Below are 26,285 nucleotides of genomic sequence, written 5' to 3'. Positions count from 1 at the left end.
TTATGAAAAATACACATCCCTGAGTAATAGTTATACCGACCTTAACCCAGCCCCCGCCATGTAGACAGCACTGTGTCAGTGTGGGAAGCTACCGCCTTTCACGGAGGTGGATTTATTAATCCAATGGGAGAGCTCTCTCCTGTTGGCTTAAAGTGTCTTCACCAGGAGTGCTACAGCAGCTGCGTCGATGCAAGTTTGTAGTATAGACCTGCCCTAAGTCGACTAGTTAGCAGGGAGGAAGAGCTAATAACTCATGACATCAAGAAGACTGAGGTTTTTAATGCTTATTTTGCTTCAGTTTTCACTAAAAAGGTTAATTGTGACCAGATGCTTAGCACAATTAATATTAGCAAGGGGGAAGGAACAAAAGTCAGAATAGGAAAAGAACAGGTTAAAGAATATTTAGATAAGTTAGATGTATTCAAGTCAGCAGGGCCTGATGAAATTCATGCTAGGGTATGACCTCGCTGAAGCAATCTCGGAACCATTAGCAATTATCTTTGAGAATTCATGGAGGACCAGGGAGGTCCCAGAGGAGGGAGAAGGGAAAACAGGGAACTAAGAGGACCCAGGGAATTATAGACCAAAGTCAGCCTAACTTGGATACCTGGAAATATACTGGAACAAATTATTAACCAATCAACTTGTAAACACCTAGGCCCAGATTTTTAAAGGTATTTAGGCATTGTTGTGCTCAGCATTGCATTGCAATGCCTAACTGATTTAGGAACCTAAATCTCATTTTCAAAAAGGATTTCAAAGGTCAATGAGATTTAAGCCCCCTAGGTGCCTAAGTCCCTTTGAAATGATATTTAGGCTCCTAAATCAGATAGGCATTGCAGTGCCTAAATGTCTTAAAAAATCTGAGCCTTAGAAGAGAGTAGGGCGATAAATAATAGCCAATAGTCAAGAACAAATCACGCCAAACCAACCTCATTTTCTCCTTTGATGGGGTTACTGGCCTAGTGGATAGGGAGGAAACCGTAGACATGATGTATCTTGATTTTAGTAAGGCTTTTGACACAGTCCCACATGATATTGCCCTAGTTTGCTTATGAGAGTTTGGTCTAGATGAAGTACTATAAGGTGGGTACACAAATGGTTGAAAGACCATACTCAAATAGTATTTATCAGTGGTTCACTGTTGAACTGGGAGGGCATATCTAGTGTGGTCCCACGGGGGTCAATCTTGGGTCTGGTACTTTTCAATGTTTTCATTAATTACTTGGTTAATGGAATGGAAAGTATGCTTATAAAATTTGCAGATGACACCAAGCACTTTGGAGGACAGATTAGAATTCAAAATGCCTTGACAAATTAGAGCAGCGGTTCTCAGACTTCATTGCACAGCGAGCCCCTTCTGACAACAAAAATTACTACATGACTCCAGGAGGGAGGGCTGAAGCCTGAGCACACCCATGCCCCTCTGCCGCAGGCAGGTGGGGCCAAAGCCAAATCCCAAGGGCTTCAGCCCCGGGTGGGAGGCCTGTATCCTGAGCCTTGCTGCGCAGGGCTGAAGCCCTTGGGCTTCAGCTTTGGCCTCACGCGGTGGAGCTCAGGCTTCAGTCCCAGACCCCAGCAAGACTAAGCCAGCCTTGGTGACCCTATTAAAACAGGGTCCCGACCCATAGTTTGAGAACCGCTGAATTAGAGAATTGGTCTGAAATTAACAAGATGAAATTCAGTAACTATAAGTGGAAGGTACCACACTTAGAAAAAATAAAATACACAACTACAAAATGGGGAATAACTGGATAGGTGATACTACTGCTGCAAAGGCCTGGGGGGTGACAGTGGATCACAAATTGAACATGATCCAACAATGTGATGGAGGTGCAAAAAAGGCTAATATGATTCTGGGGTGTATTAACAGGCGTGTCATATGTAAGATACGGGTCGTAATTGTTCTGCTCTATTCAGCACCAAAGAGGTCACAGGTGGGGTGTGTGTCCAGTTTCGGTCATGACCCTTTAAGAAACTGGGAAGAGTCTAGAGGAGAGCAACAAAAATGATAAAAGGTTGAGAAAGGTTTCCTCCTGACCTGTGAGGAAAGATTAAAAAAAATCAGCATGTTTGGCCTTGAGAAAAGGAGACCCCAGGGGAACCTGATAATAGCCCTTAACGTGGTTGCAGCGTGTTGTCGAGGATGGTGGTCAATTGTTTTTCATGTCCATGAAAGGTAGGCTAAGAAGTAATCTGCTTCATTTGCAACAAAAGAGATTTAGGTTCGATATTAGGAAAAACTTGCTTAACTATCCTTATTGTTAGAACTGGAACCAAGGGAGGATGCAGAATCCCTGTCATTGGAGGTATTTAAGCACTGATTAGACAAACAGCTGTCAGGGATGGTCTCGGATGGTTTACTTGCCCCTACCTTGGTGTGGTGGCTGGACTAGATTATCTCTCAAGCTCCCTTGCAGCCCTACATTTCTATGATTCTGCCTTATTTTTGATCAGATCCATCTATTAATTCAGTTTGGGGCCTTTCTTAAACCAAAGATGTCTGGCACAACTGGTCCTTGTTTATTATGTATTGTGAATAAGTGTCCAAAAATGACCAAGATGAGACCTTTCAAACTCATTTACAGCCATGACCAAACACAGGATTTGAACCCAAGTCTCCAGAAGAGAAAGTTTTAAGAAGGTATAATCAATAACTACTTTGAATCCTAGGTTATATCCAGTTGTTCTGTATCAGAATCATAATAGTTCAGTTCTTGTAAACTAGCTTAAATGAGCAAAAGGTGTCGATTTTTGTGTGTGTTATTTAATGGCAAAATTTGCTTGCATTTCATTTAATGGCAACATTTGCTGTGTTGTCTTTGGAGAGTGCACAGCTGCCCCTTTAAAGCGTGTTCATTTTCCTTTCCTTTGGTGGAGAGATGAAAAAGTCAGTATGCACTTCACAGGAAATGAAGTATGATACAAATTTGCAGACTGCACATTTCCAAGAACTACTCTCAAGGTATTTCGGTAACGCTCATTTTCTGTGTTCCCCCTTCCTGCCCTCCCCTCAACAGTTCTCTTATGCTCTCTCATACTCATAAACATATGTAACATACTATATAGAGGATCAACTTTCCATGGTTAAAGTTGCAACCAGGTTCCGTTAGCTTTGTATTACCTCCCTGAGAATTTTTGTTAGCAAAATTGGGTTAGATCAAAAATTACCAGGTTTACTCTGAAGGCTTTTCTGCAAACCTGATCTCAAATTTTGATTTGTCCAACACTTTGTGATTCTCTAGCTCAAAAACAGCTTGTTACTACTCTGTCGTACTTTCCACATAATTAAATCATTTTGAAAACTTATGTCCCACCTATAGTTGAAGAAAATAGATTATAATTAAGCAAATTTACTCAAATTATATTTAATTGTAATTGTTGTAGGCCCCTGTTCTTGCAGTTTGAACTGCATAGGGCGGGACGCTTCCATGAGCATGCAGTCTTACTGAAGTCAGTGGGGTTCTACACGGGGGCATGGATCTGCCCTTGAGGAGCCAGTTGCAGGACTGGGGCCATAGTGTATATGTGTGCTCTTACACTTTTGGAGAGAGCAGTAATGGTTCTCCTATTCATCAGTGTAACAGAGATTTTCCCTTATTCTCAAATGGTAGAGGTCTCTGCTTTTGGCCCTAAAGGAACAGTGTTCTAGCTCCAGTTTTAGACTTAGTCACTAATTTAGTAATTGTGTGCATATTTCTCAGCCTTCCAAGGCCCACATACAGGAGACAATGTGTGACCAGGAACCAAAGTGAGGAGGACGCAAATATATGAATGCAAGAAACTGAAAGTACTGTGGGATTTATCCCTTTAATGTAAATGACTTTCAATAACATCAGCTTCATGATTATTTTTGTTGTAAGCAACTTTTGAAAGTAAGTGATGGGACACCAGATTTGTGTGGAATGTAATGTACAACAGGACTGAAGTAAGTGCTGCCCCTCAAAATGTTGGAGAGGTCTGATTGTGTTTTTGTTTGTAACAACTGATTCACTGGAGAATGGTACATAACTTTCTTTTTACGATAGTATGAAGAAAAGTTGTCTAAGTTATTGATATAGAGCTATTCAGTAGCAACTCCGTAATTGAGATTGAAATAGGGATCCTTTATAAGCCCTGTATTCACTTCCTTAACTTTGCAAAGGAAAAGTATGTTTGTGATCATTATCAGAGTACACTGGAATTCTTACGGGAAGTTTGAATGTTTAAGTGATGGTTGCTTAAAAGTGACACTTAAAAATCACTCACTATGGAGCCTCTGGTCTGCTCTACTTTAAAATCACTTGATTTTAAAACTTCCAAATAGCTAAATACTATTAAACCAGGGCATAAACTGACCAATAAAATTTTTGTTACCAAAAAAAAGGCACAAAAATTGGCCCTATGGATTGGAATGGTGAGGTGTGCTTTATGAAATCTTCCCAGACTGATGGGTATTTAATAGGGTTTGTGCAGGACAAGCAATGAAGAAATGAGAATGTTGGGGACTGCGCCAAAAAAAAAGTATGCATGGGGAGAGCAGTTCTTCTGTCAGTTTTAAAAAAAAGAACAGGAGTACTTGTGGCACCTTAGAGACTAACCAATTTATTTGAGCATAAGCTTTCGTGAGCTACAGCTCACTTCATCAGATGCTCACGAAAGCTTATGCTCAAATAAATTGGTTAGTCTCTAAGGTGCCACAAGTACTCCTGTTCTTTTTGCGGATACAGACTAACACGGCTGCTACTCTGAAACCTGTCAGTTTTAAGTTTACCTTTCAGCTTCATTGACTGTCCTCTTCTTGTTGCATTATGAGAGCGTATATAAAGAACTGCCTCATTGATTTTATACCTTCATTGTCTTGATATTTCCTTCATGCCCCTTCTCACCTGTCTCTTCTAAACAGTGCTAGTCTTTTCTGTCCCTCTTCTTCTGGAAGTTTTTCTGTGCCTTTTCATCCCCGGTCTCTGAACTCCCCTCTATCTCTTCTGTATCCTTTTTGATCAGAATTGAACACAGTATTCCAGGTGAGCGGTGAGGGCACATTATTGACTTTCTTAATGTCATTACATCCTCATTTTTATTTTCCATTCCATTTATTATGCATCCTAGCACTTTGGTTTGCTTTTCTGACTGCCTCTGCACATCAAGCAGATGCTTTTTTCATTGAGCTGCCTACAGTGGGGGTGGGCAAACTACGGCCCGGGGGCCACATCTGGCCCGTCAGACATTTTAATCCGGTCCTCAAGCTCCCGCCTGGGAGCAGAGTCAGGGGCTTGCCCCACTCCACAAATGCTGGGGCTCCTGAAAGCAGTGGCATGTCCCCACTCTGGCTCCTATGCGCAGGGGCAGCCAGGGGGCTCCACATGCTGCTCCTGCCCCAAGCGCCACCCCTGCAGCTCCCATTGGCCGGGAACCACAGTTAATGGGAGCTGCAGGGGAGGTGCCTGCAGACAGGGCAGCACGCAGAGCCACCCGGCCAGAGCCTGCACCTCTGACCCCCTCCCACACCCCGACCCCCTGCTCCAGCCCTGATCCCCCTCCCGCCCTCCAAACCCCTCGGTCCAAGCCCAGAGCACTCTCCTGCACCCCCAGCCCCATCCCAGAACCTGCATCCCCAGGGGGAGCCCTTCCACTCCCACCCCCGCAGCCCCGCCCCAGCCCAGAGCCTCCTCCCACACCCTGAACTCCTCATTTCTGGCCCCACCTCAGAACCTGGACCCCCAGCTGGAGCCGTCACCCCCTCCCGCACCCCAACCCACAATTTCATGAGCATTCATGGCCCGCCATACAATTTCCATACCCACATGTGGCCCTCGGGCCAAAAAGTTTGCCCACCCCTGGGCTACAGTGTTGTCCAGATCTTTCCTGAGTTAGTACAATTAATTTAGAATCCTGTAAGTTGTATGAGTAGTTCAGATTTTTCCTACAAACATGCATTACCTTGCATTTATCAACACTGAATTTAATCTGACCTTGTGTCGCCAATTTACCTAGCTTTGATTGTTCCTTCTGAAGTTCCTCTCTTCTGTGGTTTTAACTAACCTAAATAATGTTGTCATCTGTACTGTTTGCCACCTCACTGTTCACCTGCTTTTCCAGATAATTAATAAATATATTAAACGGTATGAAACCTTGTGGCATGAGGCTAACTGCTGTTAACCTTTTCCCATATTGCAAATTGACCACTTATTCCTCCTCTTTGTTTTCTGTCTTTGCCTGTCTGTAATCGGTGATGATATACTTTAACGCTCACCCCGTGACTGCTTTATTTTCAGAAGTAGCCTCTGGTGAGGGACTTTAACCAAAACTTTTTAAAAGTTAAAATAAATTATGTCAACTGGTTCTCCTTTATCCACTATCTTGTTGACATAGCATTGCAATAGATTTCTCAATAAATTTATCTGGTACTGAAATGAGGCTTACTCTTCTGTAGGAGTGCCTTTTAAAAAAGATAATATTTGCTATCTTCCAACCCTTTGATAGAGTAGCTGATTTTAATGAGAGTGCCTGTTTGTGTTTGCAGCTGGTTCTTCCACTAGTTCCTTCAGAATCCTTGGGTGTAGACCGTCTGGTCCTCATGACTTGTTTTAATTTTAATCAGTTTGTCTCAGCATCTCCTCTCTTGATACCTTAATGTCTGATAGTGCCTAACCGTAACAACTGGAAAAGAATAGATCTGGGGGAGGTATCTCTTTTACATCCTTGATAGTGAAGACTGATGCATTTAGCTTTTCAGCAATGTCCTTATTCTCTTTAATTGTGCCTTTTACTTACTAGGAGTCTAGTAGACCTGATTATTTTCTCACAAGTTTCCTGCTTCTGATCTACGGAAAACACTTTTGTTTTTATATATCTCTTTGCTATTTGCTGACCCAATCTCATCATAGCTACCCTAATCTCAGTGTACATATTGCCTTCTGTAGTTTATTGGCTTCACTAGGGTTAGATGCCATCTTCTTAACGATTACTTAGATTGTGAGCACACTGGGGTAGGAGCCATCTTTTTGTTGCATGTTTAGTACATTGCCTAGCATTGTGGGGTCCTGATCAGTGACGGGGGCTTTTTGGTGCTACCACAATACAAATAATACCTGTTTGGCTTGAGTGGCCTCTTGAACCTTGCTTTTTAGCCATTTTGGTTCCCTTCTTGCTTCCTTGTTTGTTTAGGGGGTTGTATACTTTAGTGACTGTATTAGGGTTGCTTACAGGGTGGATAAAAATCAATTTTTTTTATTTAAATCGGATTTTTTTGACAAAATGCTTTTTGAGGAAAAAACCCATCTAAAGATAGTTTTAATTAAGATACGTTATAGCTCAAAGATATCTCATCATGGAATAGGGATTATAAATTCTAATTCTATTGTATGAGACAATATAGTCATGTAATGTTTGAGAAAAGTTTTGTAAATGAGTTCCAATAGTTCATGAATTAGGGACCCAGTTTTATGGGGTTCCACAGGCTTCTGTATAGGTTATTTAGGTTAATCTTTCTATCTACCCAATGGGACTCAGTGTTCAGTCTAGAAGGATACCATCAGAGATGCTTAGTTTTGCAGTACTCAAACTGTGGATTTGTGTCTCCAGAGGTAACATGCTTGTTAACAGCAAAACATATTTTAAATAAATAAATAATATATAGAGGTGAGAAATAACAGACCTCAACTCTATTGTCCCTCTGCAAATTTGTGTACACAGAGTCAATCCTTTACCTCTCTCGAAAAGTGCAAATTTCAAAAAGCTCAATGAATAGAAGATTGTTGGGGGCAGAATAGCTCTGGATAAGGAGAAGAAGTCTGGAGATAAATGTGAGAAGCGAGGGACATATGCTTGTTTTGTTAAAATATTATATGTTTGCTGTTGAAGAAAAAAAATCCGGAATACTTAACTTTGTTGTTTTAGTTAAATAAAACAATTTAAATGTCTGTCTGGTGGTAATCTCTTCCTAATACAGCAAGGCAAGAAACCCCTCCAAATATTAATGAATAACCTGTTGAATTGGAGATAGTTTACCTCTCAATGACTTCGTAACTATCTGCTTCAATTACCTTTGGTAAATGAAATAACCAAACAATCATTCATTTTCTGATATAGCTATAAAACTAATCTGAAAAGTTTTCAAAATAAATCACTGTTTAAAAATGTATAGTGTGTACCTTCTAAAAATGAAACCTACATCTATCTCTGAGTTGCGAAGAATATGTATTAAGGTTATAACAACCAACAAGAATGGTTTTATGTAGAAAACCATGATTAAATTGAGTCTTCCTGACTAGTGATTTAAATCATGATTTATATCAATTTGATTTAAATCAAATCCACCCTGGTTGCTTAAGTAACCTCTATGGTGACTTTGACTTTCAGGGCTTTTTTTTCAGCTTCCTTTTCATGGAGAGGGCAGGTGGACAGGAATTCCCCTTTCTAACGCTTAGTGTGTCAATGCAATTTTTTTATATGCTCCCTCCTTTGAGGATATTGAACTTAATTATATTGTGATCCCTATTACTTAGGGGCCTAACTATTGTTTCTTCTTCAATCCACTCCTGTGGGTTACTTAGGACTAAGTTAAGGATATCCTCTCTTCCTGTGTGCTTGTAGGACTAACTGTTCCAAGAAGCGACTATTTAAGTGTCAAGAAATTTTCTCTTAACCTTTCCCATTGTAACACTTGACCAGTTTTGCACCTGGGTAGTTGAAACTGTCTGTTATGACTAGTTACCTCTTAGATCTCCCTCAGCACCATTCACTCAATATCCTTTTTCTGATCAGTGGGCCAGTCGTCTCACCACGCTGAAACCACTAACAGCCTGTTACTTCTCCAGAAGTTATTTCTGTGGTCTCAAGCTGGCACAGCAGCAACTGAGCCCCCAGTGAGATGGGGACGGTGCCTGCATGGGGTTGGAGTAAAGAGGATTGAGCTGCATCAGGGGAAAGAGAAGGAGAAGGGGTTGAGGAGAGTCTGGCAGTCAGAGGGCAGGTGAATGGACGTAAGTGATGTTATTCATAAAAGTACTGCACTGGGGATAGGGGTGAGACCAAGGGAAAATGCACTGCTGCACATGCCTTGGTCTGAGTGTGTTGTCTGTTAGTGTTCTATTCGGATCTGTGGTGGTTAAATTATGACAGACAGACAGACACACACACACACAATTGGCAACCCTTCCAGATTTATAAAGTGGTTTGGGGCCCTGCTATGAGAGGTCTACTGGAAACTCTGTACCAGGAGGGAGCCAACTTCTCCCCAAAATGTTAGTTAATTCTGTGCTGTCCCACCCCACATCTATCCATCCTCCACCCCGTCCCACATCTGCCCCTTACACCTCAATGCACCTCTGCTTCTCCTGCATCTCCAGTGGCTCTTCACCCCCTCTACCAGGCCTCGGGGGGAGCTACAATGGAGTCCCCTCTCACCTTCCCCAGGACTGGGGCACGGGGCAGCTCCAGAGCTTATTCTTCTCCCCTCCACCTTCCCAGGCATGATGTTGCAGAGAGAGATGGGAAGAGGAGGAAGAAGCTGACGTTTTTCAATGGAGAGAGGGGGAGCTAAGCCACCCTGAGCTTCTAGGTTGTTTCTGCTTCCTCCTCCTCCCTCCACTCCTGCAGGAACGGGTGTCAGCTGCTCCTCCCCCCACCCTCCATCCTCCACCAAAAACTTCCCTGTGCTCCCAAGTGAAGGGGGAAGAGCTATTTTCTTCCTGCTGCAGCTCTGTCAGCTGCTCTTCCCCAGGGGGTGGGGAAGACAGCCAGTCAGAGCAGTTTTCGTCCAGGCAGCGCTGAAATTTGTGTGAAGGTTGGAGCTTCTTGCATCACAAGATAAAATCGCGATTTTGGCAACACTGCAGCTGGCCAACTACCAGAAAAGGCAGGCTTGTTAGCCAGAAAGGCAAGCAACAATTCAGTTTTTTAGTCAGACTCGAGTAGGCTAAGTAGCAGCTGTTAAAGTCTCCTAAACTTAGCATCAGCCAATATGGCTGCTGCAAAACAGTTTGATTTTTTAAGAGGGAGAAAAATAATTCCAAGCTGTAGGCCAGAGTTAAGTAGTCCAAAGGAAATTATTTTTGCCAGAAAGGCAAGTGATAATTAAATTAGACAACTAAACCAGAGCAGGTTTGTAGTAACTAAACTGGAACTGGTTACTTACAGCTCTTGCAAAACATGTTTTGGCTTTTAGGAGAGCGATGGCCTCTCTGGTATTTTGCAGTTGCAGGGTTGTAATGAACCCGGCTGTAGCTGCTAGAGCCAAGCAGCTTAATGAAAAGCTTTCTGATAAGAGCAATCCTTTTGCAAGGTCTGTAGAATTGATTCCTTCCCTGTACGTGATCATTCTGCTGCTGATATATAATGCATGGAAGCAGGAAATGTCACTCTCTCTACACGTGGCTTCTGTTACTAGATTGCAATATAAGGAGAGCTATACATTTGCTTCCTTGCTAAACACTAGTTGTACAGTTAGTAGATGCAATTTCAGTTTTGAGTTTTTCAAATGCCCCGTAACTTGCCAATCATAATGGCCTTAACCAACAAACAATAAATAAATGGCCTCATTCTTGAATCAACCTATGTTTATAACCACAGAGTGAACAACAGAGAAAGGGCAGGCCTAAGACTTTGCAACTGTCTTAAAGAAATGAATGGCAGTTAACACTGTTAGCATAACAGTAACACCACCTTTAGCTACGTGCAAACCTTTCTGTGTACTATGCAGCCTAGGTTTGTTTGTGTCCATCCGCTCTCCATCAACCTTGGTTGGGTCTCAGTTGTGTTAGTGCTCGTGTGGACAAAGGAGATACTACAGTATTGTGGTAACAGTTTAAATAAGGTTAGCATTATGTATAAGTATAAGTAGGGGCATAGCGAGCAGATCGAGGGACGTGATCGTCCCCCTCTATTCGACATTGGTGAGGCCTCATCTGGAGTACTGTGTCCAGTTTTGGGCCCCACACTACAAGAAGGATGTGGATAAATTGGAGAGAGTCCAGCGAAGGGCAACAAAAATGATTAGGGGTCTGGAACACATGACTTATGAGGAGAGGCTGAGGGGACTGGGATTGTTTAGTCTGCAGAAGAGAAGAATGAGGGGGGATTTGATAGCTGCTTTCAACTACCTGAGAGGTGGTTCCAGAGAGGATGGTTCTAGACTATTCTCAGTGGTAGAAGAGGACAGGACAAGGAGTAATGGTCTCAAGTTGCAGTGGGGGAGGTTTAGGTTGGATATTAGGAAAAACTTTTTCACTAGGAGGGTGGTGAAACACTGGAATGTGTTACCTAGGGAGGTGGTAGAATCTCCTTCCTTTGAAGTTTTTAAGGTCAGGCTTGACAAAGCCCTGGCTGGGATGATTTAATTGGGGATTGGTCCTGCTTTGAGCAGGGGGTTGGACTATATGACCTCCTGAGGTCCCTTCCAACCCTGATATTCTATGATTCTATGATTAATGTGGATGGAGCGTGTGGTAACCATTAAAGTATACAGCCCTTCACTTGGCTCATTCCAGATTGGACTCCCTTCCAGCTTCACTCTTGGGCTCTCTATTGGAACGCTCCTCACCCTCTCGCTGCCACCATCTTGCATGACTCATGATACACTTTTATGGGATCCAATTATAACCCTTGCTGCTGATACAAAAGTGCAAGCTCAGCATTCTGACTGGACTTCAGATTGCATGAAATACTTTGTAATGGATTGCCATGCTCCAGGGGACTTCTGGGATACCTCCTGGGCAGCAGAGAATTTCCCCAGTGGGTTGTGGGAGTGTGATCCCCTCCTCCCATAAATATATTGAGGCCTTTCAGAATTGCCCAGAGTTCAGCCTGGAGCTGCTCTGGGAACTCCAGAATAGATACCCAGAAAGCACTGCAGCTACACTGATTGTGTAGCACTAGTGCGGACATGAAGCAGAACTACAAATCAGCTAAATACACCTCTTTTGTATGGGTGCACTTCATGGCGTGGACTATAAACATTGCAAAGCAGTCCAGTTAAATAGAAACAATGAAACTCCATAGTGTAGACAAGGTCTTAGGGAAGTGCCTCAGAAATATGTATAGAAAGCTAGGTTTATTTTTCTGCCTGTTGATGAATCCACTAACAGGTCTGTAGCTGAGCAAGTCATTGTACATTGTATTTTTGGGACGTGTGCTCTCTTTGCTGACATAGCAGCCTTGGTAACCGGGCCAGCAGAAGGAATGAAAGACAGCTCTAGAGGTTGTGGGAATCAAGGCAGAAGAGCTCAAATCAAAATTGATTGGAGCTGCATTCAGATGGTTCAGTAGTGAATAAGGGCTGTTCAAATGGCATACAGAACAAATTTAGACAAGATGCTTCTCATGTTAGGCACTGTATCAGTCACCACTTCGAGCTTGTTGTGGGAAGCATAATCTTTGAGATCCTGAACAATTTTTAAAATTAGTTTGAAGACACTTTCGGTTTTCACTATTTAAATTCCAAAAGACAATGACCATCTCAAAGCTCTTCCTGATGCCTCTGAGGCGACTGAGAGCTATTTTGGAGGTATTCACCATGTACACTGGGTTGCTAGTCAGGCCAGAGCACTGTAGGCACTGATAATCAAGATATCATTTGACTGTCGCCAAGTGACATACCCTGGGTACAATCCAGACTAATGAGTAGTTGTGTCACCCCTGCCCTCTAACCTGGGGTGCCCTTTACAATGCTTTGCTGCTGTAGCCTCCAGTTTGGACTGCTCACAAACACTCTCCAGCATGCAAGTCACTCCCAGCTATGTCTGTGTGAGCTGCAACCAGCCAACCACATCTGGGCTCTTGCCAGCCTTGGTTATGCAGGGTGACCCCAACCCACCACAGGTTCTAGAGTTTCTCCCAGAAATGTATGTCCTGTACTGTCTAGCCTTCTCCTGGACAATAGAAACTATATAAAGTCAAGTATCAGCGGGGTAGCCATGTTAGTCTGGATCTGTAAAAGCGGCAAAGAGTCTAGAAGGTGCCACAGGACTAACAGACATATTGGAGCATAAGCTTTCATGGGTGAATACCCACTTCGTTGGATTTCCGACCAAGTGCATATTCGCCCACGAAGGCTTATCTGACCAAGTGCGTATTCACCCATGAAGGCTTATCCGATGAAGTGGGTATTCACCCATGAAGGCTTATGCTCCAATACGTCTGTTAGTCTATAAGGTGCCACAGGACTCTTTGCCGGTATATAAAGTCAGTTATTCCTTTAATAGAAATAATATGCACACAGCTTGCCACCTCAAATGGAGTTTCCCAGACACTTCAGTTCAAACACACTGAATTAGATAAAACAATATAACAAGTTAATTAACTACAGAGAGATTTTAAGTGAGAACAAGAAATGGGGCATAAAAATCAGAAATGGTTGCAAGAAAAATAAAGATAAAATGTCACCGGTGCCTAACGTAACAAACTCTGTCAAATTCAAAGCAAGGATTTCTCACCACATGCTTTCAGTAGTCTTAGTGACCAAACTTAAGTATGGACCCCTTCTCCAGTTGAATTGCTGCTTCCTTTGTCCCTTCTGGTACAGTGAATCGATTGGGCAGAGAGAGGAGGTGGGTCCATTCGGGTATCTGCCCCTTCTTTTTACATCCTGTCCCCCCTTTGAGAAGCATTTCCAGCTGGGAGCAAGGTGACAGGCAGTCTGTGTGGAAGGGAACTCCATGCTGTTTCTTTGCCAAGATGTAGATATTTTTGCCCCTGCACCCCTTTTCCCTGCCAAAGAATGGCCACTTCCCAGGTAGTGGTCCATCAGCCTTGTTCACACCTGGCTGAGGCATCAGCTTGTCCTTCACCTCTGAGGAACTGGTTTGGCCATTCTCAAGACTTCTCTGGAAAACATACTTTTAGGCTATGTCTACACCAGAGACCTTACAGCAGCACAGCTGTACCAAGGCAGCCGCAACGCTGTAAGATCTCCTGTCAAGCCGCTCTATGCCGACGGGAGAGAGCTCTCCTGTTGTCAACATAATTAAATCACCCCCAACAAGCAGCGGTAGCTATGTCGTCAGGAGAGCGTCTCCCACCAACATAGCATTGTCTGCAGCGGCGCTTCTGTCAGTGCAACTTGTGTCGCTGCGGGGGGGGGGGGGGGGGGGGAGGTTTCACACCCCTGAGTGACATAAGTTATACTGACAAAAGTACTAGTGTAGTCATAGTCTTAGTAATGATCTCAGCTTACGTTTGTAACTTCACATGTAACGCTGCTACGTGCATTTTGCCACGTGTTATTTATCAGCAGATTGGGTTTTTAAGTGATCTCTCACAAGGTATACTTTGTACAAAGATGATTACAGTTGTGTGTAAGGTGTGGACATGGGTACATTCCGTCACACACCATTTGAAATGTACTGCAGAGCATGAGTCTGGACTGATATAGATCAAGATGGGCAAACTTGGGACCCGCTGTATTTCGCTGTTGGACTTGCTCACCAGTTTGACTGATGTCTCTTACTTTTCAAGGTGAGAAGCTATTCTTACTTGAGGCTTTGCAAAAGTTAGGAAGTGCTGTGCTGGAACTCTTGGAAATGGATAGTCCTGGGCCTTATGTCCAAAAGCTTATCCTGATGGATGGCAAATTGAAAGAGGTAAGCATTTTGGGGAGTTTGGATGTAAAGGTGCAGAAAAATCAGATCTATATGCGTGAAGCTGCAATTTTCTTTGCTTTACAACCTGTACCCTTGAGGTCACATGTCGTAGCTGAGCTGACTTTGCTAAACTGCTATTTGGAGGTCTTGATTTGGCCAAAGGGAACGCAATTGAAAGAAGTGAGGTTCTGGCCTTGCCTCCTCAACTCAATGCTGTAGCTACATCCTGGGAAGCAAACAGTGGTAGTAACACATTTCTATAGTACCTTTGATTTCAAAGCACTTTACAGACTGGGTATATCCATTTAAGTGTGTGTGTGTGTTTACTTTGTCTCCTCTGTGGTGGTGAGTTCTTATAATGCAATTTTGACTATATTATTTGCTTTTTGCCCATTGATCAATCTCCTCTGGGATTTATTCTGACATTCCAAATCTCCGAAGCAGCTTCCAACAGCTGACTTTATTTAATAAATAAATAAAAATCAACCTGCCAGTGGCTGACTTCTCCTTATCCTCCCTCTCCCCCACCAATAAAAGTGGAATTTCGTTCCCAAAATGACACACAGCTGAGGTGCAGGATAGATAATCAGTCCTGTACCAGTGATGGGTTAAAGATTCTGGATTTCACACGCTTTCAGGACTAAAAAGTGAATCTTTCTCCCACTGTAAAAGTTTCCCAATGAGAGATCAGATGGTAAAGTCACAGTTCTATATCTAGAAAAGTTCCCTTTGTTACTGCCACGGGTGGTGGTGCTGTGTCATTGTTAACCACAGTGAGAAACATTAGTGGGAAAAAGGCTAGCGAAGATGGGGCCTTAGTGGGCCAGTGTCCACATCCCCAAAACCACCACGACAACTGGCCGTAGTCCTTTGTTGGTAGATTCAGCAGAAGGACAATGGACGATGGAGACTGAACTCCTGTACCCTCCTCCAAAGCCCACTCTTAGGTAAGGGGTAAGACCTGTTAGCAGGGCCATGTGAAACAAGCTTGGCTCCTGCTGCCTGTGTTATACCTTTTCCCCCTGCTGGAGGACTTCAGGCTACATAGCAGTCAATCTGGTACAAGTACCAAACTAAATAAATTAAAGGAGGGTTCAAAATAATCAGCAAATTGAGTGATGTGATTAGCTGAGCTTTAGAACAGTGACTACTGTAGCAGGCTTCACGGGGGTTATGTTGGGGTTTGGCTTGCCTGACCAGTCTGAGGGAATGGAAAATCCCTGTCTTTTGACTGAAGGAACATGGACGTTGGTTTTTGTTGCTGTAGTACTGTGGTATGCCTGAGATAAGCTATGAAGTTTCCCAAGGTGAAGTAAGAGGAAACTGAAGCATGTCTCTTCCCCAGTGCATAGGCTGCTTGGGGGCAATTCAGTCTGCTCGCATGCTTGCCTTCTCCCTCTCATTTTCTGTCAGAAAAAGAGAGAGTGACTGGGTTAATGGAGCACGTCAGAGGATTGAGGGCAAGGTTTTGGCGGTGAGTTACTGACTCGTATGCCTGGGGAAGTGGTATGTAACAGCTCAGACTTCTCATACAGAACAAGCCTCTGGCTCAGGCTGTGGTTTTTATGTTTATATATGTGTATGTGTGTGTATATATATATATACAAACACACACACACAGTATATATATATATATTTTATAATTGTAATAACTTAGATGGATTGATGTCTGCAGCAGCGGGCGGGTGCAGGAATCAACACTGCTAAATATAGGGAACCTGATAGGAACACAGAAACAGAAAGAGACCATGACAGTGAGAAAGAGAAGTATTCTTATTCCAGTGGCAGAAGGAGTAACAAGCAGACAATTAAAAATAGATTATCAGGATATAACTTGTTAGGGCAGAAGCATATGATCTGGAATTATTCAACAGGATTCATGGAGCACCGGGGAGAAACACCCCAGAGGCTGTGATACAGGAGACTCTCAATGGTAAGGGGCTGGGGTTGGGGAGAGGATCATTACTTGGATTCCAACCGTACCTAGCCGTATAAATGGGATTAAAATCTAACTCATGGTGATTCTGACCCACATGCTCAGGGTTAAACAGATCATCAAATATGGGAGGTAGGTTAAATTCCTGCCTACACAGGGCATATTTTTGGGGACTGGGGCAGAGAGCTTCACCTTCTTCTGTTGTATTGAGCAGGGCTATTCTATAATTCAGTCACTGATTACAGGGGCTTGTGGGTATTGGTGGGAATCAGTCCTTCCCGGCTCCTGTTTCTTCATAGCCATATTGGTCCTTGAAGAAGAAAGTGGAGGCAGATATGAAAAATCCTTTGATCAGCCATTAAATGATAATGAACAAGATTATTTCCTGGCAAGGAAAGATCCCATCTTCAGACCTACGGTTATTCTCTAACTTGTGGGAATGTGTTGGGAAATTCCCAGCAGTGTGCTTTATTAGATTAAGATAGTCTGCCAAGGGATGTGGTGAAAGCCCCTTTGCTGGAGTCATTTAAGACTAGAGTAAGCAGATTGTTATAAGGAATAATCCTGCATTGGCTGAGGTGAGAGCCAGGGTGGAGAGAGTATGAGTTACTGAACAATTTTTTTATCACTGATTTCTGCAGCTGTATAAATTCTGTGTACCTTTTCCTCCCATTAATGTCCTTGCTCCCCAGTTTTCTTTGTATGAAACTTTATCCAATTAGAAAGACACTAAAACTCCTATCTGCCTGCCTCACTTTCATTCTCTTCTCCAGGCTGGATGCAAAGAAGAAAGTGTATTAAAGATAACATCTTTCTGGGATCCATGGGCCCTTTGAGAGATGATCAGAGGGAGGCCGGATGATCTACTGAACGCACACAAGAACCTTTCTGTTCCACAAAGTCAGCATCGGAGCACTCCCCACCCTCCAGCTCCATCCAGGTTACCCACTCATTACCGGGCCTTCCGCAGCTGTGAGTGGGAGGTAGTGGAGCGATCGCTCAATATCCTGCAGGCCAGTGGCTTCTACTGGGGTCCCTTACCTGTGAGTGAAGCACACGCCAAGCTACAGCAGGAGCCGGTAGGGACCTATCTGGTGCGGGACAGCTCACAGGGGAACTGCCTCTTCAGTGTGAGTGTTCGGATGCCAGAAGGCCCAGTCAGCCTCCGGATCTCCTTCCGGGAGGGCTACTTCTGGCTGAAGGACTGGTTCTCGGACTGTGTAGTTAAGCTGCTGGAGATGGTGGTGGCAGGAACCCAGGCCAACCCCCTCTACTGTGATGAAATGGGGGAAACCCCCTTGGTGTTCTCCAAACCCCTCTGCAGGAACCACAGGGTTGTGCCCAAGTTGTAGGAACTTTGCTGTCAAAGCCTGGGAGCTTACAATGAGAAAAGGGAGGAAGGTCAGAGATTGGAAGAGGTACATGGGAGGGGCAGTTACTTTTCAGTGTGGAAAGGAACAAGGCATAATATCACCTGGAATGCACTGCCTATGCAGAGAGGGAGATAGCTGCATACATGTGGCAGGCAAAACTGAGCGTGTGTGACACACTAACTGAATGTGCCACTGCTGTTGGATTGTACTGGGGTACAGGTGTGGGGGGGTAGCTTAAACCTGCTGACTATGGGAGCCATGTCCTCCTGAGGTAAAGGTGTGTAGCTTTTCCCTGTGGCAGAGTAGAACTGCCACAATCCAGCACTTTTTATTCCAGTTGTGATGCATAAGCTTCAGAAACACAGGCATTGCCTGTCCTCCCAGCACACCCGTCTTCTCCCTGTATTCCAAAGTGCCTAAGCTATTTCTTGCTGAAAAATCTCTCCTCGTGGAAAGGTCCAGTTGAATTTCAAAGACTTTGACAAGCTCCGATTCAGTGTCATCAGGAATTGTACACTGATCTCTGATACCAAAGCAACTTGTGTGTGTGTGTGTGTTGAGAGAGAGAGAGAAAGATTTCACAACCAGCAGCCTTCACTTCCCTGCACCATGGAAATACATAACATGCTACTTCAGAAATACAAGAAATGACTGTCTAATATTTGCACTGGAGGAAACAGTTGTAGGCATGTGTAATAATACAGTTCCACCAGCTTCTGCATCACTTGTATTGGAAGCTGGACTGCATAGCTTCATTTTTTAAGGGCAGCTGGGCTATACTCTAGTGGGATGATAATATATTTCAGCCAACTAAGTCTTGGTTTGGAGAGTCCATTCTGCTATTGATTGTATGAGCAGATGTGTCTAAAGCACCATAACGTGCGGTCATCTGGCAGTATGCTGCTGCCCCCTGCAGATCATCATTAAAGGAATACTCTAAAAAGTTAGGTTTTTGTCTAAAAGGGATGGAGGAATGGTTTATAAAACTTACTACTAATAAAAATGTTTTCAAAATGTCTTTGAAAGGAGCTTTCAAAAATGTAATAATTCTCCTGCAGTGCTGGAAAACCAAACAAACTAGCATTGGGCCAGTACATAAAAATCAAAGGTTCACTGGCCATGCTGAGTGAAGTGAAAAACAAAACAAGGATTAGTTAGGAACAGTAAATTTCATTTCTGGTTTTTTTTAGTGTTTTAATCTAAAATATAGGTACCACAAAGAGGACAGTGTCTCAATATATAAGGTCTAGATTTCAAATATTGTATTTGTATTGCATTGAATAGTATGCTAGGTGCCTCAAAGAACAGCTAGTTATACAAGGCCCGGACGCAAAGAATACACATTATAAATGTCACAGCTGGTGAGGGTGAGAATGGACATGGGGATTAGACAGAATTATGAAAATAAGGTCTGATAAAGATTGGGTTCATCTGAGTGACATCAGCATTTAAGCGGTGTCCCTAAAAATGTACCTATGAAAACAGATGTTTCTGTGCACAGATGGCATTGTGAGTGTGTAACTTCAACATGTGGATTTCTGTGTAACTTCAGAGCAAATGTTTGAAAATTTGGTCCATAACTTGTATTGGAACAGTTTCCTTTTAAAAGAGAAACCAACTTAAATTGCCTCAATAGCAGATACAAAGTTAAATAACCAAGTCTGTGTTGACAAGTAGACTGTATGTTCTTGGTACCTTTTGAGGTACATCTCTTCTCTTTTTAATGTCTCAGAGGCAAGGTGTTCCTCTGATAAATAGCTTACATTTTTTTTTTCAGCACTAGCTCTAAATGGCAAGAGTCCTAGGCTGCTGCCCACTTCAAAGTGAAAAGAGGAACTAGGCCCTGCCCCAGGCCCTACAAGGATTTTTTAAAAAGAAACTTATTCAGTGAAATTGGCATGACAAGCTCCTCAACAGCACAACCAAAGTACTCTGTCATACCGCAGGTGGGACTGATGGCAAAGTAGATGGAGAGGCAGGTGGGTCAACAGGAGGCAGTCAATGACCGCAGTATTTTGTGCCATTTTAAACTTCTTCATCAGTGTTCCCAGTCTGTAGGCGAAGCCTCAGACACTCTATTTCTGTGCATTGCTGCAGAACCACTACCTCTGAGCTCCCTCCTCAACCATGAATGCCACCTGCCTGCCCTGTGCTGTGCATTCCCTTACTCACCTCATCTCTGGAAGACAGGTGGGATGTAGTCCTCTCTACCTACGTGGTATTTCACTCCCCTCCTTTGCCCCACTGCAAATGCAACACCTGAAGTGTGCTGGCTGCCTTCCTCTATTTACTCCATGCACTAGGAAAAGGAACTGACTTATTTCTTCAAAGTTCACAGCTGTGCTCAGGAATGGCTCTGTTTTACAATGGTTGTGTAACACACTGAGGGAAGAGCTATCGCATGCCATTGCTTTGACCCAGCTGTGAACTGTTCTTATCCGATTGTTTGGCCTAAAAATGAGCACCTTGGGTTGTGTAGCTAACAGCTCTTGAATCATTCCATTGTTAATGGCCACGATTGCTCTATTTGAAAATTACATTAAGGATAAATAAAATACTCTAGCTCCTAATAAAAGGATCTTTTAGTTAGTTTTAATGTTCGTGCTTTATACCTAAACCACACAGCACATGCTTAACACTCTATTATAAATAGCTTAATCGGTGCACACCCCATAGGAAATTGGTTTGAGCTCTATGAATGACAACTAATATATAAGTGCTAAGTATTTTTTATTATTAATGTCTAAAACAAGGATGATACGCATGTCTGTCCCAATTAATACAAAGACAAAGGTCTCTCAGAACACAGCGTGGGACAAAGAAACCAATTTTGGGAGAACTATGGTGTGGAAACGTATTGTGGCAATTTGGGTGTAAAGGGTTTTGGAGATGGTGCTTTCCCTCCCCAGGATTATAGAAAAACTTTTTAAAACTTCTGGAAAAACATGGACTAAGTAAGTAAAACCATAACTGTTTGCTTGTGGGAGTGTTTAAATGTCTGTCTGTCTCTCTCTCTCTCTCTCTCTCTGTAAAGTGTGTTCTGTTAAGAAGGATTTTGCTGCTGACACTCAGTGGGAGATATTTCTGTAAGACGCATTGAATGTAGATTTGTCTATCCCCACCCCAAGAAGGAGAAAACATCTCCTGACATGTACCCTAGTGCCTCTTTGGATGTCTGCAGGTCTGTAATTTCTTTATAGTAGTCTCGTTATCTACTACCCTCAAAACCCTGTTCAGGGAGTAGGAAAGCAAGGTTGGTTCAGGTTTCTGACTGGCACACCTCAGTTTGCTGAGGCAATTATACAAACGCACATATGGATTTTTAATGTGTTCTTGCTAATGGTAAAAGTTTAAAGTTGATTGAACTCATAAGAGGTTCTGTGTATCAAGCCTTAAAGTGCTCAAGTTTTAATTCCAAACAAAGCATAAGAAACTGGAAGTTCCTAACGGATGGGATTACTAACCTGGCTCTCACCAGCTCTCTTAATAATGCTCTTGAGTCTTAACCAGTCATGTTGTAATTTTCCCAGAGTCCTTGGCTGAAATTTGTTAGTTGTCTCCCAGTGTGCACATGTGCAGCAGAGGACCCCCCCCCAGCTGATGGCTTTTATGTTATCACTACCTCTGAGAAAAGAGTCTGTGTTCATTATGAACCCCCCTCACCAGATCAAACTCCACCTAGAAACATTGAGTGTACACAAACCCCCACATCTTATATATTGCATAGCATTAGGCGTGATGAATGTTCAGATTCCTGAATGGCCCCCCTATGTTATCAGAATTCCAAATATAATTTTCCCTACACATGCAATAATGTCTCAGATTTGACCTCTCGCGATGTTACCAAAACTGTATGTTTGCATTGGTATTCCTTGTAATTTGCTAGAATTGATCATTTACAAGGATAAACTCAGGTACTAGACTGTATTGACTTCTTCAGTTTAGTTTAGTTTACACCAAATATACCAGTTCCTTGGATGTGTAACCCCATTAGTGTTGTATACTTGTATACGTAGACTGATGGAATCTTCTGTTTGTGTCATGTAATTGCCTTACAGGAAGAGGGGACACATTAGGGAAGATGTGGAAAGGAGAGAATAGGTGTCATAAAGAAAGACAAAAATGGGAGCTGAGACAGCCATTCTGACTCACGATTCCCTTCTGGAGAGTTGTCTGAGCTTTCAGGCCACTACACCTAGTAGCACTATTGTCAGAAAAATCTAATTTTGATTCAAGCTAAATAGTTGAGTTCCAAATGTGACTTCTCTTGAATTTGTTCAGACGGGAAGGAACTGGATAGCACAAAAGAATTGCAGATGTGACTCCCAGCCCTTTACCTCTGTCACTGATTTGAGTCCAGGTCCAGGTCTGTAGTGACCTAAAGTTGTTACCATCTGCTTTTCTGAACTGAGATGTGGGGGTTTCAGTCTAGTTCCTAGCAGACAAGCATGGAAATAGGCTGGGGGAAAATCATATTGCCTGGGATGGACAGACAGTCAAGCTTCCTATCTGTTAGACCAGGACAACAAGGGATGCTGGTGGCAGGCTGAGTAGTTTCAGGAGCAGCAGCTTTGATCTGTGCCAGTCAGAGGGGAGAAGAACAGGCCTAATTAATGTCAGCCACAGTAAAGCTAGACAGCTTTACAAACGTGTGGAGGAAAAAGGAGAATGCCTTGTCAATGGTTTGCTTTCAAAATGCACTAATGCATCAGATCCAGAATAAAATGACAGCACATGCATGTTTTAACAAAGCTTTTAGCCGCCTGCTTTTCAGGATATTGTTCTTGGTGGCGATATCTTAGATTTTGGCTTGATCCAGATCTCATTGAATCAATGGAAGGACTATCACTGATTTCAATGATCTTTGGATCAGGTGCACTTTGCAATAAGACAGTCCTGGTAGAAAGTGGGTTTTCCATCATACATTTAATCAAAACAAGCCCACACTGCCACTGTTATAAATAACAAATTGTGCTTGTGGAATTGATGGAGTTATACATGAATAGCTCTCATGTAGATGTTTTTCAATCCCCTCACGCTATTCTCTTCTGGCTTTAAGGGTGGGAGAGGACCTGGAGCAAAACATGGACATGGTAACATTTTCAGAAATGTCCAAGTGACTTAGGCTCCAAAGTCCATTAGGATATGTCTTTCCCAAGGAAAATGTAGGCCCTAAAAACTAGAGAACAGAAGTGGGAAGCCTGGGCATAATATTCCAAGACAGAACAAGTGCAATTCAGAGAAAAGTCTTTAGCCAGTCACATCAGGACCAGTATTTCAGTGTAACTTACTCAAGAGAATGAGTCCACAATCTGGAAACTGGACAACCACATTTTCTAGTCAGGGAACCAGCTTTTGAAATCTTATCTGCCTGTGGCCAACTGAACAGAATTTTTTCCCCAGCCTGTGTACACATCAGGCAACTCATAATCACAGATGGCAGTTAACGACCCCACTCTTGATAGTCCAGTAGAGAGGCCAAGGATTGAATGGGCCACTGAAACCCAGCTTCCCTAGAGGTGGCCCTTTACATCAATGCTGAGGCATAGTGGTGCGGGGATACAGGGTGCGGGAGGGGGGTGGGGCTTAGAACAGCTACTGTACAGGTTGAGCTATACCTGGTTGGGCATAGAGAAGATTCCTGCACCAATTTACTTAAAAGATAAGACCACTCACTCTATCTCTTGTATGGATTAAATCTGAAAGGACACTTCCCTATGATGTAAGCTAATGAATGTGACGTTATGAACTCTGGGCTGAGAACAGTTCAGTTTATATAAACTATATTTTGTATATTTTTAAAATTAATAAAAATCCTCTTTCATAAAAAAAACACCACTCAGTGTTTGCATTTGTCTCTTAAAATTCATGAGAATAAGTTAGAATTGAATCTACTTCATTATGGCCCTGATTCAGTAAGGTATATAAGCATACAACGAGTTCCATTCAAGTCAATGACGCCATTGACTTTAATAAAACTCCCCATATATTTTAATATTTTGCTGAATTGGGACCCATAGCAGGAACAAGCCAACCTAACACTCTCAGATGAGAAATACATGTAAAATGGTTCCTGTTTCATCCAGAAGGATCCCAAAGAGCTTTATGCATTCCTTCTCTCTCTCATTACACATAGTGTAAATCCACACACACCAGGTCCCTCATCTCTTTCTTTGAGTCTTGTTTTATACCTCTGAAATGATTAGTGCTGAATTCGTCTGTTAGAGCTTACCTACCAGTTGGGGATAGGGCTAAGATGTTCTTGAATTAACTTCATTTTTTACTTTTACTTTCTATGCAGCTATGCTTGTTACTTTCTTACAGTAAGTGCAGGATATGAACCTGTCTGTACAAGTCAATCTGTTTAAAGTTCCTTCAGCTGCAGATTCTCAAGGCAGAAGGCTTCCCTAAAAATTTGATGATGCACAAAATTATTTCTAAATGGACAAGACGGTTCACTTTTTACTTCTACGTTTAGATCAAAGAATGTATCCACCTAGAAAGGTGGTAGCTGTTTTGACCCTATAGATGCACTAAGTATAACTGCAGTGCATTATTATTACTGTTTCTTCTCTTTCTCGGGAACATTTTTCCAGTAGCATGAAAAACTTCTTAACTGAATTTTCTAATGTGTTTTCTGGGTATTCTGTCATTCACACTTTCTAGGCTGTATGAGCTGGGCATTGTCAACGGTGTTAATAAATATTATCTGTGAGTGCATCATATTTCACACTATATCCTCTTAGTCTCTCCTTGGTCTTCACTACAATAGACCTTTTCCCCTGAAATTTACTATTGTTGCTACCACTGGTTCAACTCCACCAGTGGGAGCACTAGTGTAAATACAATGCTGAGGGTGTTTTACTACTGTGTTGTCTAACCCTGCTCACAGGAGGGCCACACAACACTGTGCTTTAAGTGCAAGTGGCTGCTATCTCGTTTATGCTAGTTTTCCCTCCACATTGCTACCACTGGTGGAGTGGAAAAGGTGAGAGAATTCAGCAAATATTTCCTATCTTAGGCAAGGCCATAGATCCAGAGATGTGAAACCTCAGCTGTCCCTTACAGTTTCCAGAAGTGAAAGTCCTGAAAAAATACGGTATTGAGGAGTTTAGCAACTGCAGATTCAAGTCTAGAGTCATATATATCTGGGTAGCATGCATCCTTGCTGCTGAAATTTGCAGGTCCATCCTACTCCGTGTAAGCCTATTCCATGCAGGGAAGTTAAAGGGTCTCCCACATTTATTTCAGTTATAACAATTTTTTGATCACTGCAAATTGTTGCTGTGTCATGCTATAAGGATGTAGACATTGCAATGTAGATGTACAATTACTTTGATGTTGTTAGGGCAAACACTGCTAAGTGCTACCTCTATAGGGGTTTTGTCACAGCAAGGAAAGTCCAGGGCTCTTTTCTACCCCACTTCTCTGGACATGGCCACTGACTAACTTAATATGATGAAAGACATCTCTGCTTACATGGGTTAATATATTAAGCACTGTGGGAGGTACTCTGCCAATGCATCTCAGTCCTTATCTGCCACACCTGCTCTGTTCTATAATCATTCTGGCCTTGGAAGTTAGGTGCTTAAATACCTTCTAGGATCTGGGCCTCTCTCTGACCCTGATGCAGTATGCGCTTAAGTGCTATGCTGAATCTGAGCCTCTGTCTCGGGTTTCACATCTCAAAAGCATTTTGTTTCTATTCACATAAGGTCCAAAGCAGGACAGCAGGAAAGGACTATGTGGTTTGAACAAATGCAGCTGTATTTCTCGAAGTGGGTTTCTTCTCTGTCTCTTTCCCCCTCCCCCACCCCTCAAACAGAGCATTTTCATCTTAAGTCAATGAAAGTAGGGCAGAGCCTAACCACACTTTGAGCTGACTGTGTTTTTGTATTCTGGGTAATTGTGATCGTTATCTGTACCTAGAAAAGATTTAAACAATTTATAAACCACAGCTGGGCAGAGATAATGAAGGATGTACTGACGGGGTGAGGAGGGGTGTCCCCAGAGAGCTATTAGCTGACAGGAGGGCTCTCCTGTGGCTGTAGAAGGATGAGATGAGATGGCGGGGGGGATCTGAACAAGGGGCTGTGAGGCTGGGGGAGAAGGGTTAATGAAAGCAAAGTCTTAACAAAGTTTTATTGAGTATGGTATGTGTAAGCAGGGGAATAGTCCCACTATTGTGAGGAACTTTCTTGGCTTCTGCACTACCCCGGTGAAGTGAGCTAGCGAAAGGATCTGAGTCCTCACTCCCACTTCCTTTACCCAGTGGCCTCCCTGCCCTTGAGGACTCCCCTTCCACTCTCCTGTCTGGCAGAGTCCTTGTAACCCCAACAAGGCTGGGCCCAGGATTCCTGGGGGGCTCGACCCCCAACCCTGCTGTGGTCACCTAGGACAGGGGCTAGGGTGTCC

The 26,285-nt window shown here is 43.0% G+C and overlaps 1 protein-coding gene across 1 annotated transcript in view; it reads left to right on the top strand.

The window, feature by feature from the left end:
• Positions 1-23,703, top strand: part of LOC142070533 (suppressor of cytokine signaling 1-like) — a 52,111-nt gene extending 28,408 nt beyond the window's left edge. The window contains exon 3 of the mRNA XM_075124224.1: positions 17,271-23,703. Coding sequence (XP_074980325.1) covers positions 17,337-17,849 — 513 coding nt within the window. The 5' untranslated portion in view covers positions 17,271-17,336 and the 3' untranslated portion in view covers positions 17,850-23,703. The remainder of the gene's footprint in view (positions 1-17,270) is intronic.
• The last annotated feature ends 2,582 nt before the right edge of the window (positions 23,704-26,285 follow it).

This window comes from Caretta caretta, chromosome 1 (assembly GCF_965140235.1).
Source record: "Caretta caretta isolate rCarCar2 chromosome 1, rCarCar1.hap1, whole genome shotgun sequence".
Classification (NCBI taxonomy): domain Eukaryota; kingdom Metazoa; phylum Chordata; order Testudines; family Cheloniidae; genus Caretta; species Caretta caretta.
Note: the sequence above shows the minus strand (reverse complement) of the source record. Positions and strands in the feature narration are given on the sequence as shown.